Source organism: Colletotrichum jinshuiense, chromosome 8 (genome assembly GCF_051148585.1).
Source record: "Colletotrichum jinshuiense chromosome 8, complete sequence".
Classification (NCBI taxonomy): domain Eukaryota; kingdom Fungi; phylum Ascomycota; class Sordariomycetes; order Glomerellales; family Glomerellaceae; genus Colletotrichum; species Colletotrichum jinshuiense.
The window spans coordinates 412,639-430,194 of NC_139315.1; the positions used below are offsets into that span (position 1 = coordinate 412,639).

At 58.6% G+C, this 17,556-nt stretch overlaps 5 protein-coding genes across 5 annotated transcripts; 3 read left to right on the top strand and 2 right to left on the bottom strand.

Annotated features, from left to right (window-relative positions):
• Positions 1-259: 259 nt before the first annotated feature.
• On the bottom strand, positions 260-3,820 carry EsH8_VIII_000117 (uncharacterized protein; the record flags this gene model as incomplete). The annotated part of the gene is made up of 4 exons (XM_083269159.1): positions 260-729; positions 785-1,358; positions 1,446-1,842; positions 1,890-3,820. The coding sequence occupies 4 exons, from the start codon at positions 3,818-3,820 to the stop codon at positions 260-262; spliced, it is 3,372 nt and encodes a 1,123-aa protein (XP_083128927.1).
• A 1,333-nt stretch (positions 3,821-5,153) lies between these two features.
• On the top strand, positions 5,154-5,519 carry EsH8_VIII_000118 (DUF1304 domain-containing protein; the record flags this gene model as incomplete). The annotated part of the gene is made up of 1 exon (XM_083269160.1): positions 5,154-5,519. One exon carries the CDS (start codon positions 5,154-5,156, stop codon positions 5,517-5,519), a length of 366 nt encoding a protein of 121 aa, XP_083128928.1.
• Positions 5,520-5,872: 353 nt separating this feature from the next.
• Positions 5,873-6,949, bottom strand: EsH8_VIII_000119 (uncharacterized protein; the record flags this gene model as incomplete). The annotated part of the gene is made up of 1 exon (XM_083269161.1): positions 5,873-6,949. The coding sequence occupies one exon, from the start codon at positions 6,947-6,949 to the stop codon at positions 5,873-5,875; it is 1,077 nt and encodes a 358-aa protein (XP_083128929.1).
• Positions 6,950-9,046: 2,097 nt separating this feature from the next.
• On the top strand, positions 9,047-13,802 carry EsH8_VIII_000120 (GYF domain-containing protein; the record flags this gene model as incomplete). Its single annotated transcript, XM_083269162.1, has 4 exons — positions 9,047-9,156; positions 9,404-9,812; positions 9,867-13,425; positions 13,480-13,802. 4 exons carry the CDS (start codon positions 9,047-9,049, stop codon positions 13,800-13,802), a joined length of 4,401 nt encoding a protein of 1,466 aa, XP_083128930.1.
• A 630-nt stretch (positions 13,803-14,432) lies between these two features.
• EsH8_VIII_000121 (tetratricopeptide repeat-containing protein EMW1) lies at positions 14,433-17,531 on the top strand (the record flags this gene model as incomplete). Its single annotated transcript, XM_083269163.1, has 1 exon — positions 14,433-17,531. One exon carries the CDS (start codon positions 14,433-14,435, stop codon positions 17,529-17,531), a length of 3,099 nt encoding a protein of 1,032 aa, XP_083128931.1.
• Between the last annotated feature and the right edge of the window lie 25 nt (positions 17,532-17,556).

The following is a 17,556-nucleotide window of genomic DNA, read 5'->3' on the forward strand; positions in this document are numbered from 1 at the left end:
ACCTCACGGCAGTAAGATGCATGCTTCGGTGGTCAAGTAGTTGCTACCGAAAGTAATCATTGTGTGGGTATCCGTATCTAAGAAGAAAACTCCCATGTTAAGTTACCATGTGTTTTCGTCTGGTCCGCACCAGAAGAAAAAGCCACTTTTCCGCCGACCCGATCAAACATCAGAAACAACGCCAAACCAAACTGCATACCGAGTTCGCTAGTGCTTTTGCTTCCAAGAGAATGTACCGTGAGCGCGCAAATGTCTACGCTCAACAGAATGGCTCAGTTTTAATCCCCGTGTGACCATCTGATTCCTCATTGAGATCAACACCAAGCTGGGCCGCCAGAAGATTGTCTACGTCAGTTTCAGCATTGTCCGCAAACGAATCATTCTCGACGACGGGCTTCTCCATGGTCTGACGATCTTGCGAACTAGGTTTAGCGAACCACTCAGTCGTCTTCTGCAGGATGGGGTACATCTCGGCCCGAAGAAGACGCTCCGAGCGGGGAAGGCTAGAAAGCTTGTTGGTGTTGTCAACGCCCACAAGAACAGCCAAGTAGTCGCGAGCAAGCAGGTTGTAGATATCTTGAACTTGCACGGCCATCTCTTCACCCACCCTCTTGCACAACTCCTTAAGCTGCTCCTTGACGCTGTCAGTGGAGTGACGGAACATGGTGTGGCGAGTGTTCTCAACGTGGTCGACCATGTGGTTCTTCATACGCGCGTAGGAGCCGGTGCCTGGAAGGAGGTTAGGACACCCCGGTGTCAATAAGTGAACAGTGCTGTAGCTTACCGCGCTCTGCAACGCAAATGTCATATGCCTGTTGCATATCTTCCTGAACTACCGGGTGAAAGCCGCGGCTGGCCTCGCGTTGCAATTCCTGGATAATCGTGCGAAGAATCGTCGGGATCTCTTTGAGACGCTTTGTATGTGTTCGGAGCTGCTGGCTCAGAATGTTGATGCCCGCAAAATTGATGCCGCGCTCCTGAGAACGAGCAACCGCGCTGCGGTGGAAGTTCTCCAATATCAATCGAGAGCTCATGGCGAAACCCTCGAGTGCCTTTGGAAGACGGCGTTGGAAGGCCCGCTCCCATCCAGAGGCAAGTTGTCGAGAGATTGGGTCAAGCAGCTGCGCGTTGAAGTCACGAGAACCAGAGGCGCCGGTATACACGCCAGACCGGCGACATGTTGCCTTGTAGGTCGCCCAAAATAGGCCGCCTTCGCTTCTAGGAGCACCCCAAGATGAAGCGGTAGGAACAGCAGCATTGGCTGCAGCTGGAATTGTTAGCTCAAAGTAGTCATAGACACTCTCAGAGAGTGCATCTTTGACAGAGTCGACACATTCATCAACTGCACTGGCAAAGTCCTGAGCAACGGTTAACAGACGTCGAGCGAAACAGGGTAAGTATAATAACCAGTTCGGGTGACAGATGTGCCGGGCAAGGGGGCATACCTTTTCAAGAGCAGATAGCTGAACTCGGAGACTGGTCTCCTCTGTCCTTTTATCACGGTCGCTAATATGAGACTGTGACCCATCGTTTGCAGCCCACATCTTCATGGAGTTGAGCAGTTGGCTGAGATCATTGAGGAAACGGCGGCAGTTGGCTGCACGGCCACCTTCGGTGAGCTTCTTCGCATGCTGCTGAAGTTGGGGAATTTCGGTTTCCTCGACGGCGCGAAATCCATCGTTGTTGAAATCGTCCTTCTGCAGCCTGCCTCGCAAGTTCTGATAAGCGCGGCTGCTCACGCAAAAGACTGGGAGGTTCCGAGCAACTTCGTCGTAATCTCTGATGTCGGCATCGGGATTGAAAGTCTCCTCGTCCTCCTCGATCGCAGCCTCTTGGTCAAGCCTGTAACAGTCAGCGTGTGTAATCAGTGTTTGCTCTTTGCCGCCTACTCTTTGATGCCCATGGCAAAGTCCCGCTGAATGGCACCTTTGGAGTACCCGTTTCTACCCTGGATACAGATGGACTTGACAACCCCAAGCAAGCGCTCCTGCTCTGACTGGATCGTCTTCATCTCCTTGCGAAGGCCGGATATCTTAGCGTCCACATCCTTTCGCTTCTGGCGGACCTCTTTCTTCTGTGTCTTGAGATCAACCAGCTTCCCCTGGATCTTATCCTCTGTCAAAGGCTGTCTGTTCTCGTTCCCCGGATTGTTTTCCTTATCACTATCCGAGTTGAAGTCAGAATCCTCCGAGTCACTGTCGTCAGAGTCAAAAGTCTTGCGGCTCTTGCGGCTCTTGGACGACGTGGCTCCGCGCTTGCGCTTCTTGGTGTCGTCTGAAGGGGCGTACACAGCCTTGCCGTCCGCATGCTTTACCGCGAGCTCGTCCCACTTGTCCCAGTCGCTATCGATCTGTTCAAGCTTATCAATGAGATCAGACTTCTCCTCCTTGGCCTCGCTGAGCCCTGTCTTAAGGTCTCGAAGCTGGCGTCGAAGGCCTTCGATCTTTGACCAGAAGCCAGAGATGTCGGATTCGATGTTGAGACTTTCCGCCGCCTCTGTCACTGAGATGTCATCCGTTTTGGAGCAAATGAAGGTCACGGCGGAGTAGATGCCGTCGTACTTGAGCTGGCGCTTGAAAGAGTCGCCCAGCAGGGACTTGGCGGTCTTGTCATCAACTGCACGGTTGATGGGTGCAACAATCCAGAGACCTGTGCAAGACTTCATGTAGTTCTGGGCAACGGCTGCTCGAGCAGCGTTGGAGTCTTGGACACCCGGCAAGTCGACGATGACGGCGCCAGTGGATAGGGCGTTTGCTTTGGTGTAGATGCGGACAACCTTGATCAAGGGCCAAAATTCCATGGAAACGTCTTTCTTGACGGAATGATCCTTCTCTTTACTGTCGACATAGCGCTGCATGCTTGCGTACAGGTCCTTGGCCGAGGTTGCCTTGAGCTTCTTGACACTGCCAAGTACACGGGCGACGGCGGGTTCGTTGGCGAGTCGCTCAGGGCTGCTCTCTGCGATCATCTCTCGCGTTTTGCTAGGATAGACGGACTTGATCTTGGCATAAGCAATGCCTGCTTCGCTGTCTTCGTTGGTGCACTCGCGTGAGACGTTGCCGCTGTCATCGAGTAGGTCAGTGAAGAGAGTCTGAAGCTCCCTCTTCCAGTCCTCGAGGGAGATGAACTCGATCTCGGAACGATAAAGCTCGTCGACGTCCTGGGAGTGGTTGTAGGAAATTTCAGTCGGAGAAGCTGTGCAGGCTCGCAAGCAGTTGGTCGGGAGCAGCCTCTCTTCGTCAAGCAATGCGTTGATGACGGAGCTCTTGCCGGCGCCAGTGTTACCAACCACACCAACAATGGTCTTGGACGGCTGAGCACGGGCTTGAAGGCTCTCGATTGCCTTCATCCATGTAGAGGCTTGCGTTTCTTGGAGGGAGACGGTCAGGCCGAGAGGGACTTTGAGGCTTTCCAAAAGATCCATGCCAATTTTGACGCCCTCCTCAAGGACCTCGGGTGACGTTTCGGAGGACCATTGCTCGAGGGGGTCGGGCACTTGGTCTTGGGGTTCGTCGTTCTGGGCAGGCGCTGGACCCGGAGCTGGAACCGAAGTATTGGTAGCGGGAACACCAAGGTCTACTGCGCCGCGAGCTGGTTCTTGCTTGATCCCAGCCTTAATTTCAGCATCGGGGTCCGTCTTGATCCGTCGAGGAGGTGTGTCTGGTCGAAGTGTCGATGCCGAAGATGGAGCAGTGACGTTGGGAGATATGATGGATCCCCGTATGGGCTGCGGTACACTACCTGGGGTCATGGGCGGGATATTGGCCAGGATGCGATCCGAGGTCTCAGGCTTGATGCCCTCCATCTTGATTGGGGCCATCTAAAGATTGCGGCTGAGGTGTAAGATGAGATGTGGCACAGCGAAGGAACACAGTGCGTGCGTCTTCTTAGTGTTGAAACAACAGAAGGTCAGATCCAACTGTGGCAGACGTAGGACCCATCACCAAGACTGGACCAGATCAGAGAGTATGGAGCTGTGTCCGTTTGCAAGAGTGGGTTGAGTGGTGCAAACGATTTGAGCAAGTTTCGGGGACGTGAAGGGATCAAAATGAACCGAGGACTCAAGAGAACGTGGAGGGATTTGAGGACAGTGATGGCCCAATGGTTTTCTCCCGGAAAAGAAAAAGGAAGAAAAACAACAAGGGGGCGATAGGGAAGAAATACAAATGACGTAAACCGAAGATCCTCGCTGACGAGATGCTGGAGTTGGCGGGCGTCGTTGGCGATATCCGTTTGAGACGCGACGGGACGTGAAGCAATTAGTTTTCGCGCCTTGGTGGACGTGGATAGCACGATCCCTGCACCCTTGCGATCCCTGCAGGAGCGCCCGTTTATGCCTTCCCCAGGAGCAGTCGGCAGCTGCCATCACGTGACCTGACGATACCGACCCGCCGAGCAATCACGGTGTGTTTTAGATTAATATTCATCCATAGGTACCTAGTTGGCACGATTGGGACACAGACGTGTAACGGATTGCTGGATGTCGTTTAAAATACTTGCATTTGATGTGTCGACGGGCAAAATGGGACTACATGTATGCACTACGTTTCGCGGAATATAGAACATTCAGTGGGTTGAGCGACGTTGGATACGAGAGATGGTCATTTATTTCATGGTCCCGTTATGGGTTCTAATAACTTCAATTTCCTTCCCCAATTCTCGGTGTGTTACTAGAATAAGACAAGAAAGATGAAAGGATGGTTAAAGAAACATTTATGTAGGGGAAACATCTAGAAGACCGAGGAATTGCTAGCCCAAGTCAATCCAACAATGCACACAACCCACCAAATCGTGCTGATACTTCAACACAGCGTCGGTGAGCTCGGTGAGTTCGGTGAGGGAAATGAGTGCTGACTCGCGACGAGCTTTGATGAACTGTCGTCAAGTCTTGCCTGTGGCGCAGCGGAATTCCTCACAATCACCATTGTTTTTCCGTTCCGCCGGCCACTTCTTCCAGGCTCTCTCTCTTGGTAAAAACTCAATTCTGGTCAGATCGCCCGATATCAAGTTGGACGGACAATCACCAGCAATCACCGAGACATAGCTCCCCCACCTCAGCCCATACCGCTCTACCCAAGGACCCCCCCAAAATTACATTCCCCCCTCCCCAACCACTCGCGACGCAAGGGACAGAAAAAAAAAAAGGCAAAACAATGGGCTTCATCGGCGCAACCGCTACGGGCCTCGTGGCCGGCCTCCACGGCTACATTCTCGTGCTCGAGATGTTCCTGTGGACCACACCCCGCGGCCGCAAGGCCTTCAAGCTGACGGCCGAGTTTGCCGAGAAGACCAAGACGATGGCCGCCAACCAGGGCTTGTACAACGGCTTCCTCGCCGCCGGCCTCGTCTGGGGTCTCGCCCACCCCGTCCCCGAGTTCGCCAACCAGCTCCGCCTCTTCTTCCTCGGCTGCGTCGCGGTTGCCGGCGCGTACGGCGGCGCCACCGCGAACCCGCGCATCTTCTTCATCCAGGCCGTCCCGGCTCTCGCTTCCATCGGCGCCGTGCTGTCGGGCTACTAGGTCTAAGCGATCAGAAGACCGAAGCGGAGCCCAATGGGACGGTCAGCATCTCCACGTCGGCAGGACGTCTGGGAACGCCCGGCAAGCTGTGGAGCTGCGGAGCATTCCGTCTCGGGTCTTTAGGGGGAAGGGGGTCAATGTCTCGGTGCGCCGCGTAGTAGACGGGGGCTGGTGACGGTTGATGGGCCCAATGGGACAGATGTTTGGATTCAAGATTCCTTGTAGTTGTGATTATCAGCGTCTAGCCTGTATAAAAAGCGAGTACTGTGTGGCTTTGTTCGAGACCACAGAGTCAAGTCCCTCAACATTACGCCCCCTGTGAGACTCGCCAACTCGTTCCTCTCCCATTCCCATTAGAGTTCCTCTTTGTCTCCCCGCTTACGCCTCTCCTCCGCCTTCAGCTCCTCTTGGTATGCCGCCTGCTTGTCCCTTCTCTCCTGCGTGATCCGCGTCTGTTCACTGAAGGCCTCCATCTCCTTCAGGTGGTCCTGCTCAGTGTACTCCTTGACGGGCTGCTCCGGATCCACCCACTCGTACGGGACGCGCTCGGTCAAGAGGTCGCGGTATACGGGCTTGAACATGGGATTGCTCGCCAGCTTCCCTCCCAAAACCTTTCGCCCCGCCTTCACGACGCCGTCGCTAAAGAGCGTCTCCCAGACGCCGCGACTCATCTCCGGGTCCCTCTGGATCGGCACCCAGGCCATGGGCTTGGGCGGGTTGTTCTTGAGATACGACACCATGCGGTCTCTGTGCGTCCGGTAATCTTTATACTTGGCCTCTGCGTTGGCCTTCTGGGCTGCTGTCATGTCCAGCGTGGCCGACGCCGCTTTCTGACCGGAGCCGAGAGCGTGGCCTGTCAAAAGCGGCGGGAGGTACGTGGTGTCGAACCGGGCCTCCCACCGGTCCGGCTTATCCTTGGCGGAGATGAGAGCCCACCAGTGGCTGTGGAGTTTCTTGGACCGCTCGTGCAAGTCGTGGGGCTCCTCCGGGATGGGGCTGTGGTGGCCGCCGCGATTGGCGATGGCCATGACTACCCGGTCGATGCCGGTCTCTTGGACGATAAGCCAGCTGAGATCGGTGCGGGTCTCGAGGCTGCGCAGCATCGCCGAGTACGCGTCGTAGTCATCATCCGGCAGCGAGGTTGGCAGCAGGCCGTCGCGGAGCGTGTCTCTGATGACGAGGACCTCGCGCAGAGTGTCGTGGACGGCCCGGTCCGCAGGGAGGTCTCGCCAAGGGTTCGTGGCGGCGTAGTCCGCCTGGTCCCCGCCAGAGGAGGCGTCGAGAATGAATACCCGGATGGCGACGAGGAGGATGCAGAAGAGACCGAACCGTTTCAGCTGCTCACTCGACGGCAGAATATGTAGCGTGAACTTCGGAGGGGCAGGGTCTGAGGAATCCTCTGGTAGCTGTGGCAAACCGGCCCGAGTCATCTTGTCGAGGGCAGGCAGGTCGCTGCTGCTGCTGCTGCTGCGCTTTCTTTCGTATGTGGAATTTTAATGATTATGTGTTGAGCAAAGCAAACCGATTCCCAGGGAGGGAGCTCGTGATAATAAGTCCGAAGTTAGCTTTCAGGGGCTGTCTGAGCTACGACGGTATGAGATGACGCACTAGCCATCTAGTGTCAGACCCTGCCTCGGCCGAAACAGTCAGGCAAGATGGGAGAATGCGGTTCGAGACTCGCATTTACACATGAAAGGAGTTTAGACGACATGGGAGTAACGGAACACGTGGAAAGGGCAGGATGATGCTGTTCAGCCTCGGTAGGCCGGCTCATGACGGCGGCTCATTCAACATGGTTGCATGTTGCATGTTGCATGAGGCACTTAGCAAAGACATCTCAATGCATACAAGAGAGCCACTGTCGGCCGCCCTCATATTCTCTGCCATCTCCTCTCCCAGCTCTGCCACCACGCTCGCAATTTTATTTTGTATCGGCCTTTTTTGCCATCTTCATCATCCTGCAGCAGATCCAAATACCCCAGAGTACGGGAAGTGAGACGGCGCAGACAGATGGAGGCTGGCGGTAGTGTCTGGGTGTTTCTGTCATCTCAGTAGACTGTTCATAGAACCCGGCCAGAAGGTTCTAGTGGTAACAGCCTCACTCAGTGAACGAGGCCGCCCCAGAATGGAACCATGGCGTTCATGTCGGTTGGGGAATGTGAGACGAGCATATTTACAGAGTGAGGGGACCAACGCCGTCTTGTTTCCGCGAGTGATGGCCTCTCTCCCTCTTGCGCTCCCTGGCTAGACACGCTGCCACTCGCAGGCCCGTTGAGGGCATGAAACAAGCCATAGTAGTTTAACTCTCTCCCTTGAGCTTGTTCCGAAACATGCGACCAATGAGGCCAGCGATGGGGGCGAGGGATGCGAGTCGTGCTGGAGTGGGAGTGGCGAGCGAGGAGGGGGCCACCCAGGCGTGGGCGTGCATGAGCAAACCGACGTTGGGCTAGCAGAGGTCAGTGAGCTCCAATTAGGGGATGACCCCTGGAAATTTTAGCCAGATTTTAGCACCCGATGCAAGTGCCCATCCATCCATCCCAGCCCAGCCCAAGCCCTGCTGCAGCACAGCCCGATGGGTGGTCTCTTCCAGGCTAGGTCTTAGTGCAGTACCGAGTAGTATTAGCTGCCATGGATGCACACTAGGTATGTACGGGTAGGTTGTACACTAATTAGGCACTGCGTACTGAAAACGTCACAGGGTGGGGTCACGTGTGACGCACGTGATACGACCCTGTCGTTGGTCAGCCCTGTTTACGAGGCGGGGGAAGGATGGGTTAGTTGCATTCATCCTCACGAATAAACAGGCCAAAAAAGGGGGGGGGGGGGGGGAAGAAATAGGCAAGGATGCAGAAGAGAGGGGAATTTTATAGAAGCTGTAGAAGAACACGATGCACTAGGCGGATGGAATGAGAGGCAGAGAATGGGGGAATTACAATAGCAAAATGCAAATATACCTAGTACAGAGCAGAGCATGCGCAGGTGTTTGGTCGGCGGCCAAGGCTCGAGAATCAACGTCATCCGCTCTTCCCTCGTTCTCCCCGGTACTTCCATTCCAGAAAACGTGTGGCCGGGACCGGAGAAACCCCGGGTCTTCCCCCGTTCGGCCTAGTGGCTTGATGGTTCCCACAGTTCCTCCCTGGTCCACACCATCGTGGGTCTTTCCGAGCTGGCAATTTTCCTTTCAAACCTTTGATTTTTTCGACGAGACAGCTCACCCTCACCCACCCTCGCACGACGACCGCATACGCTCGCGAACCGCCCCCTCGGTATCCGATCAATCCATCGTTTAGCAAGCCTGAACTAGCTATCTATCTGTACCACGCATCACTCAACTGCACCATCATCGACCCCGTCGCGCACGGCAAAACCTCAATCCACAGCAACCCATCCACCCCAATTCTCGAATCCCTTTCGTGCCTTGTCCACGAAAGATCGATCACCAACTACCGAATCTCCAACCCACCACACCTGCGCGTTGCTGCACCCCCGACCTCGCTCAACGCCAGATTCTTCCTTGTGCATCAGCCATGCCTTCGAATCTACCATCGAGCTTCGCCTCAGCCGCCGCCGGCCAAAATGCCAACCGTGACGCGAGAAGCGGTCGACATGACGGACGCGGAGTTGGCAGTGGGGAATGGTGAGTTCTCTCTAGCCTGCGTTTATGCCCACATCACACTATCAACCCCCGCGCCTTTCCGTCGCGTTTGGGATGGTTCTACCTTTTTTTCCCCTTCAACTTGTTTCGTCACAAAGGGGGGGTTGGCCCGAACTGGCAACATCGCCCCCTCCCCCCCCTCTACTATTCCCCGCCAGCCATGCTACTCTTATCATCACGACAGACTTCCGCATAGCAGCAGTAGACACGCAGCTGACACCTGACCCAGGGCTCGACGTGACGGCAGAGCTAATGGCACCCTCACCTTCCGACGATCCTCGACGACGCCTGGCCAACCGTCCCAACCCGCGGCCTCGTCCGAAAACGCATTCCCCGCGACACCCCTCGATTCAGGCGCCGCCCCCCCAACCCCAGGAGCTGCGACGTACGACTACTCTGCCCCTTCACAGTACATGAAGGAGTCAATTATTGGTTTGTTCAAGAATGGCGCGGCGGAAACGGACGCTTCCAATGTGTATGAATCGGGATGGATTCCGGGACAAACGAATGGAGGCGCTACGCGGGGCTGGGGCAAGAGCAACAATAACCACAATTCCCAAGATCCCGCAGCTTGCTGGAACCCTCGGGGTGACAGCCATCCCGTTGGCGTCAGCGGCTTGTCTGAAGAGGAGAAGGAGGTGCGTTGGCAGGACGGATCCAGCTACCAGCCCACCCAGACTGATATGAGACAGGCATACGCATCTGATGTCAACTCTCCTCTGAAACCGCCTCTCCAGAGCAAGGAAGGAGCCCAAGGGCCTGGGCCGAATGGACGCAAGGCTTCTCTGTCGCACGGCAGTGCTGCCCAATACGGTCTGGCATCGCCCTCGTCTGCCTCGAGACCTGGAACCCGACGCCGAGAGACGACGGATTCCAATCCCTTCTCCAGTGGTGCGCTTGCCTCCCCGAGTGCTGCACGGTTTGCTCGCGACGACCCCGCCTTTTTGTTCGGCCGCAAGAACAACGACGTGAAGGAGCAGGAACCTGGCGAGGAGGAGGGAGCTGGGCAGTCGCAGAACCAGGCGCAGAACAAGACACCCTTTGGCACCCTGACGCGTAGCAACACGACGGGAAATTCTTCAATGGGTGCAAACATCAGCTCACTCTGGGGAGCAGCTCCTCAACCTCCGCCTTCAGCTGGTGGCGGTGGAGGCGGTGGTATGGGCAGTTTCGGCCAGTTTGCTTTGCCAACCCCGACTTCGACGATTGGCGCAGGAAGTCGCGGTGGAAGTCGCTTTGCCAATCTTCTGCCGAAGGATGGTGCGGATAACGCGGCAGCCAAAACGAACGAGGCCTCGACTCCCGAAGCGAACCGATCTTGGCGCTCTCGCCCCCGAACCGACACCGACCCCTTTGGAGGAGACGACGGCTTGTCGGGCAGCGCGGCGCTGGGAGGTGCCCAGGACACGAGTCCTCCCGCAATCCCCAACCCCAGCAACATTGGCATGTTCGAAACCCCCGTCAAGGGCTCAACTGGGGATTTCGGCATGTCTGGGCTGAATTTGGGACGTCAACCCGAGCATGAACAAGGTCCTGCGAGCCCTTCCGAGACCAACCCGTACCGCAGCCCTCCGGCCGAGCGTGGCGAATCTCACGAGGACACCGGTGCCGAAAACCTTCACGGTGCGGCCATCGGCTCTGAGCAGAATCCTGGCTTCAACACGATGTCGTCGCGTGGTTTCCCTACCCATGCTTTCGATGGCAGCGATCGCAGCCAGACTAGCAGCGCGGGCCCCCGAGGTTACGCATCTGGTTGGCCCGTTCCTCTCTCCACGGGCACCCCAGACCGGGAGCGTTCCGGCTTTGGTGGTGTCTTTGGCAACTCGCTTTTTAGCCCAATGGGTACCGAGCTTCAGTCGCCCGGCTTGTCGAGCATTGGAGCTGGCGTCTTCGGTCCGGCCAGCGCCGGTGGACTTGGTGGAGCTGGTACCATTGGCCGCAGCAAGTTGGGTTCCCTCTTCCCGCCTGCTATGCAAGCTCAGATGCAGGGCCACGAGCAGGAGAACTTGAGCGATTCCTTGCCTGACCTGCGCCAAAGCAATCCCCTCGGCGCCATTGGTCGAAGCAACTTCAACGCCGCGCCGCGCGACACCGGCAGCCCTCTGCGCACTGGCAGAGGCGGGGTGTTTGAGGAGATGTTCCCTTCCGACCCTGCCCGCTCCCACAGCGTCTTTGGCGGTTCCGACCCTTCCCATGCTGGTGCTGCCGGCGTCGGCCACCCTCAGGCATTTACGCCTGGCGTATCCGCCGGGGCGGACTTTGGATCGGCCGCGGTTCGCCAGATGGTCATGCCGGACCGCATGCGCTGGGTCTACCTTGATCCTCAGGGCCAGGTCCAGGGGCCGTTCAGCGGCCTCGAGATGAACGACTGGTACAAGGCCAACTTCTTTACCCCCGATCTCCGTGTCAAGAAGGTTGAGGATCCCGACTTTGAGCCCCTTGGCCAACTCATCAGAAGGATTGGCAACTCCCGGGAACCCTTCCTCGTCCCCCAGATTGGCATCGCCCATGGCCCCCCGTCTCAGGCCGGGCCATTTTCCCCAAGCGGCAACACTGGCGTTATCCCCCCCCTCAGTGGAGTGTTCCCTAGCTTTGGCCGGACGCTAACCGCGGAGGAGCAGAACAACCTGGAGCGCAGGAAGCAGGAGGAGCAGCAGGCTATGGCTCAACAGCGTGACTTCATGATGAGGCAGCAAGCCATTACCCGCATACAAAATCAGGGCCCAGGTGGTGTTCCAGGTTCCCTGCACCACCAGCACAGCGCTCACAGCCTGCAGAGCCAACCTAGCTTCGGCAGCATTTCGTCGCCCATCGGCGCACACCCTCAGCAACCCCCCATCGGAGGGCCCGCTGGGCCTACGTCCGGCTTCTTCGACGCCGCCGTCCAGCAGGGCTCGGCTCAACCCCCCGTTGGCTCTGGACTCGAGCACTTTCGTGAGGAGGACCTCGCGACGCTGAATGCCAGCGAGCGCCAGATGCTTGCTAGCGTCCAGGCACCGGCTAGCCTTGCTGGAATCTTCAACCCGCCCGTTGGTGCTTCTGCGAACGACACCAGTCTCCGCACCAATCTTCCAGGCACTGAGCAGCTTGACGAGGACGACGAGGGATTTCGTGAGCGTCTGAAAGAATTCGAGGATATCCGTGCTGAGCGTGACCTTGAGCAGCCCCAAGAGCCGGCTACCAAGGCTACCGAGGAGGAGGTTGCTCAAGAGGCCCCCGCCGCAGTCGCTCCTCACGCGCCCGTCAAGGAGCAGCCCAGATCTCCCGCGCCCGGTATCAAGGAAATTATGGAGGAGGAGCAGCAGCTGTCTTTGACTCAACAGGTTCAAAAGGCCCAAGCTGCTGCCGCCGCCGCCAAGAACGCTGCAGCCGGCCTTCCTATGCCATTTCCGCCCCCGCTGCCCATGACCGGCACGCCCCTTCCCGCACCTACTGCCCAGCGTGCCCGATCCAACCTTCCCGAGCAATACAACCGCTCCCAAACCGGAACTCCTGACACGGCATCCGCCACCGAGCCCCCACCATTGGCTCCGTGGGCCAAGGAGGCCGCCAGCCGCAAGGGCCCCAGCCTGAAGGAGATCCAGGAAGCCGAGGCCCGCAAGGCAGCCAAGGCAGAGGAGCTTGCCACCGAGCGTCGCCGCCTGGCTTTGGAACAAGAGGCCGCCGCTCTCAGAGAGCGTGAGAAGGCTATCGCTTCTGCCACAGGTCTCCCGACCACTAGCACATGGGGAAATGGCTCGCCAGTCGCCCCTGCCAGCCCCTGGACGAAGCCTGTTGCGGCTAAGCCGGCCACTGGCGCCAGCACCCCTAGCAAGCAAAAGACCCTCGCCGATATCCAGCGCGAGGAGGAAGTTAGGAAGCTCAAGGCCAAGGAAGTCGCCGTCCAAACTGGACTTGCCACTGCCGCTGCTGGCAAGCGTTATGCTGACCTTGCTACCAAGCCCAACCAAGCTCCTGGCCTTGCGCAGGCCAACACGCCCGTCCCGCCTCCCGGTAGCGGCTGGGCTACTGTCGGAGCCGGTGGCAAGGTCAAGGTGCCTACCGGACCGGCCGCCCAGACCCGATCTCCCAGCACTACTGGCGTGAAGCCGGTCCCTGTTGTCGCGAAGCCGGCGGCCAAGCCTGTTGCTGCCGTTGCTGCTACTGCCGCCGCTGTTGTTTCGGCTCCTCCTGCCAAGAGCGATGTTGCTATGGATGAGTTCAACAAATGGCTCCACCGCGAGCTTTCCCGTGGGATCACCGGCGTTGACAGTAAGTTGAATCATTCACATGGGAAGAAGACTATGTTGCTAACCGGCCTTTCAGTCGACACTTTTGCCGCCACGCTTCTCATCCTTCCCCTTGATAACACCCTCATTGCTGATGCGGTGTACGCCAACTCCAAGACAATGAACGGAATGCACTTTGCCGAGGAATTCATCCGCCGTAAGAAGCTCGCCGACAAGGGCGTTGTTGAGAAGCAGGGCACTGTTGTGGAGAACAAGTCTGGCAGCTCGTCGAGCGGCTGGAACGAGGTTGCCAAGAAGGGCGGCCACAAGGAGCAGTCTCCCGCGGGAGATGCTGGAATCCAGGGCGCTGGCTTCAAGGTTGTTCCCACCCGCAAGAAGGCGGGCAAGAAGAGCAACTAGGTGAAGCTGTGGAACATGAGCAGGTGTGGGATCGACAACTGAGGCTACGTAATCTTGTAATTGCCAGCAGGGGACGATGTTTGAGGAAGCTCGGACAGCGTGATTTACTGTGGAATACTCTTTACTTGGCTTACAGCCTCTTGTAGCACTCAACTGTAAGCGATATGTAGCATGTCAAAAGGCAGTGTTTCCCCCGATATCAATGCGTTCTATTGTGAGGTCTCTTGCGCCACGTGTGTTGATGCGCAGAGGTGTGATGAGCATGGAGATTGATCGGTGTGTTCGGTGAGACCTCCGGTGAGCCGCTTATGTAAAGGTAGTGGGTGAAAATTTGCCCCGCCCCCACCATGGAAATTTCGATTTCACAGGGCACCCAAAAACACGTCGAGTGCGCCGATTGACTCACCTACTGGCCAAAGCAAGCCGGGAATAGCTCCTGCATGAACGTACTAAAGAATACTGAATCAAGGAGCTGCCGAAAATATTCATAGCGGTCCATTTTACCCCCAAACTCGACGACTGTCAAAGTTTTCCCATTGCAAACTACCCCGCGACGCGGGGCAGACACTTATCGCCGCTCAGACGGACCCCTCCATATCACAAGCGAAGTGCGCTCAACAACGGCCAGCCATGGCGGACACACAAGAAAAGAGTGGTCAGGCTGATGCCTCGCTGCTTTCAAAAGTCGCCGAAGGCGCGTATGTCGACATCTTGACGTCGTCGGTCGGCAAGAGCCTCATCACCAGATTCGTGAGCACCCTCACCGCTCAGGGAGACAGCGCAACCACCATCTCAGAGTCAAAGGAGTCCTTGTCAGAAGATGAGATTGCCGTCGGTCTCTCCGCTTTAAACGCCTTCTTGCAGTCAAACGTCACTGGGCCGGTTTTGGAGAATGTTGCGAAGGTGGAGGCACTCTTCCTCGACGCCATCAAGACGGAGGGGGACAACTCAACGGCGTCGGACAACCTAAAGACGCTGCGCAGGAACAGTTTCAGGGTCCTCGAGGTCGACGGAGTCTCGCCGTACCCGTACATCCCCCACATTGAGCTTTTCGCGCTCGCACGGCACATCTTTGCCGAATCCTCGTCGGCCAACGACGCCGTCATCAAACTCTCGTCGGGCTCCGCCGCCCGCCTGAGCCTGCCCTGGACCCGTCTGCGCATCAGTGAGTGGCACTTCAAGCTGCTGAGCCAGCCGTCGCTCGGCCCCGGCGCCAACTACGCCAAGGCGTCCCAGTGGATCGACGTGCCGACGCTGGCGGAGCAGATCAACGCCGGCCTGGAGACGGTCAGAAAGCAGGTTCTGGACGAGGATGTGTGGTCGACGAGCGAGGAGTCGTGGACGCGCGAGGAGAAGGTGCAGTTCCTGCTCGAGGCCGCGAACACGCACATCATGCTTGGCCGCGACGACAGGGCGCGCGAGGCGCTGAAGGAGGCGACGCAGCTGAGCAACTTTGCGTACGCCCTGTCCGGTGCGCTCGGAAAGAGGACAAAGTTCCAGGAGAAGAGCACCAGTCAGCTCGTCGTTCTCGCCAAGAGCGACGTGCCGACGAACGACGCGGAGGACGGCGATGCGGAGGCGAAGCCCGAGGCTTTGGCTCTGAACGACGACACGTTGCTTGAGGAGATCGAGTTCTCAAAGGAGACGAGCGGCAAGCACGGAGAATTGGCGGCTCAGCCGGTGGGACTCCCCGAGGCTTTGGCGAATCTGTCGCCGGATGACCAGCCGCAGCTGTCGCCGCTTGACCAGATCATCCTCCTCACAGAGGCGACTCTCAAGGACACCTTCTCCCCCGTTGACACGTTGACTTCGGAGGAGGTCCTGCCGTATGCTGTGCGTGTTGTCTCGGACAAGGCGACGAACTGGCAGATTTACACCCAGGCCTTGCTGGTCAGATCGCGTATCGAGGTGCACCGCAGCAGGACCGTCGAGAGAGGTGTCTTGCAAATGCAGGCCGTCGTCGACCAGGTTGTTGTCGACACCTCCGAAGCCCCCCGGCTAAAGGCTGAGGATGTCGTCGATGAGCCCGAAGTCCCGGCCATTGCGGTAAGTGCCCCGGATGAAGCTCCGGCCCAAGCTGTCCCCGATGTCGAGAAGCCCACATCCTTCTTCCCCGCCGCCAAGGAAACGGACACCGCCCCGGCCCACGTCCGTCTTCAATACATCCACGCGCTCTCGTCGCCCCCGAGATGGCACCTCGAGTCCGAGCTCGCCTACTCCTGGGCCGGCGTCGGCTCCCTCGTCTCCGCCCTCGAGATCTTCAAGCGCCTGCGCCTCTGGGCCGAGGTCGCCCTCTGCCTCGCCAGCAGCGCATCCGCAGACGACGAAGACGGCCGGGGAAGCGGCGGCGAAGCAAAGGCCAAGGCCATCGTCCGCTGGCGCCTGTTCCACCGCACCGGCCAGCCCGTCGTCGAGAACGCCGACGCCGACATCGAAGTCGCCGAGCGCGACGTCACCTACCTCAACCCGGCCGACTTTGCCGGCCCCGAACGCAGCCCGCCGCCGCCCAACGCGCCCCGGCTTCTCTGCATCCTCGGCGACCTCGAGAACGACCCGGCGCACTGGGAGCGCGCGTGGGATATCTCCAAGCACCGGTTCGCGCGCGCGCAGAAGTCGCTCGGCGAGTGGTACCTGCAGAAGAAGGAGTGGGTCAAGGCGCAGGACGCGTACAAGCTCGCGACAAAGTGCAACCGCCTCAGCCCGGACATGTGGAGCAGGCTCGGCGACATCAGCCTCCGTCTCGGAGAGTTCCCGGAGGCCGCGGAGGCGTACAGCCGCGCCATCGGCGCCGCGGGCGAGGTCGTCGGCGGTGAGGACGCGCGGACGTGGAGCAACCTCGGCAGCTCCCTCTGGAGCATGTACCTCGAGGCGGTGGAGGAGATGAAGAAGGAGATCATCGACGAGAAGGAGAAGGCCAAGGGCGAGGCGGAGGTCCAGGCCGAGGCCGACGAGGAAGACGACGAGGAGCCGAAGCAGCAGCAGACGAAGGCCCGCGACCCGGCCACGCTGCTGTCGCAGTCGCTGGCGGCGTACAAGCGCGGTGCCTCAATAGCACAGGATAACTGGCGCATCTGGGACAACGTCCTGACGCTGGCCGCGCGCATGCGGCCGCCGGCGGTGAACGACATGGTGCAGGCGCTCCGCGCCATCATCCGCCTCCGCAACACGGAGGACGCGCTCGACGACGACGTTCTCCGCGCGCTGCTGCAGGAGAGCGTCCTCAAGACGGAGAAGAAGAACGACGAGGCCAGGGCGGGCGTGTACCAGCCTCCCCGCGGCACCGTCCAGAAAGCCGTCATCGCCCTGTTCGAGGAGAGCGTCGTGCCGCTCATCACGACGCGGTCCGAGCTCTGGGAGCTGATCCTGCGCCTGCGGGTCTGGAGGCGCGACTACGCCGGCGCCGTGGACGCGGCGGAGAAGGCGTGGCGCGCGGCCATGGGCGCCGGCGCGGGAGGCGGCCTCACGGCCTCGGCCGCGGGCTCCGGCGGGGCGGACCAGAGCAAGAACTGGCTCGTCGACGCCGACGCGTGGAAGGTCGTCGTTGCGCGGACGGACGAGCTCGTCAGCGTGCTCGAGAACTTCGGCGGCGAGGTGGAGACCGTGGGGACCAAGTGGAGGGGCAAGGCGAGGAACGCCGTCAGGAGCGTCATGAGCCGCGGCAAGGAGTCGTGGGAGGGCACGGAGGAGTGGAGCCAGCTGGAAGGCATGATGGAGGGACTGAAGTTGTAGATGTGAGCAGGGCAAAGCGCAAACG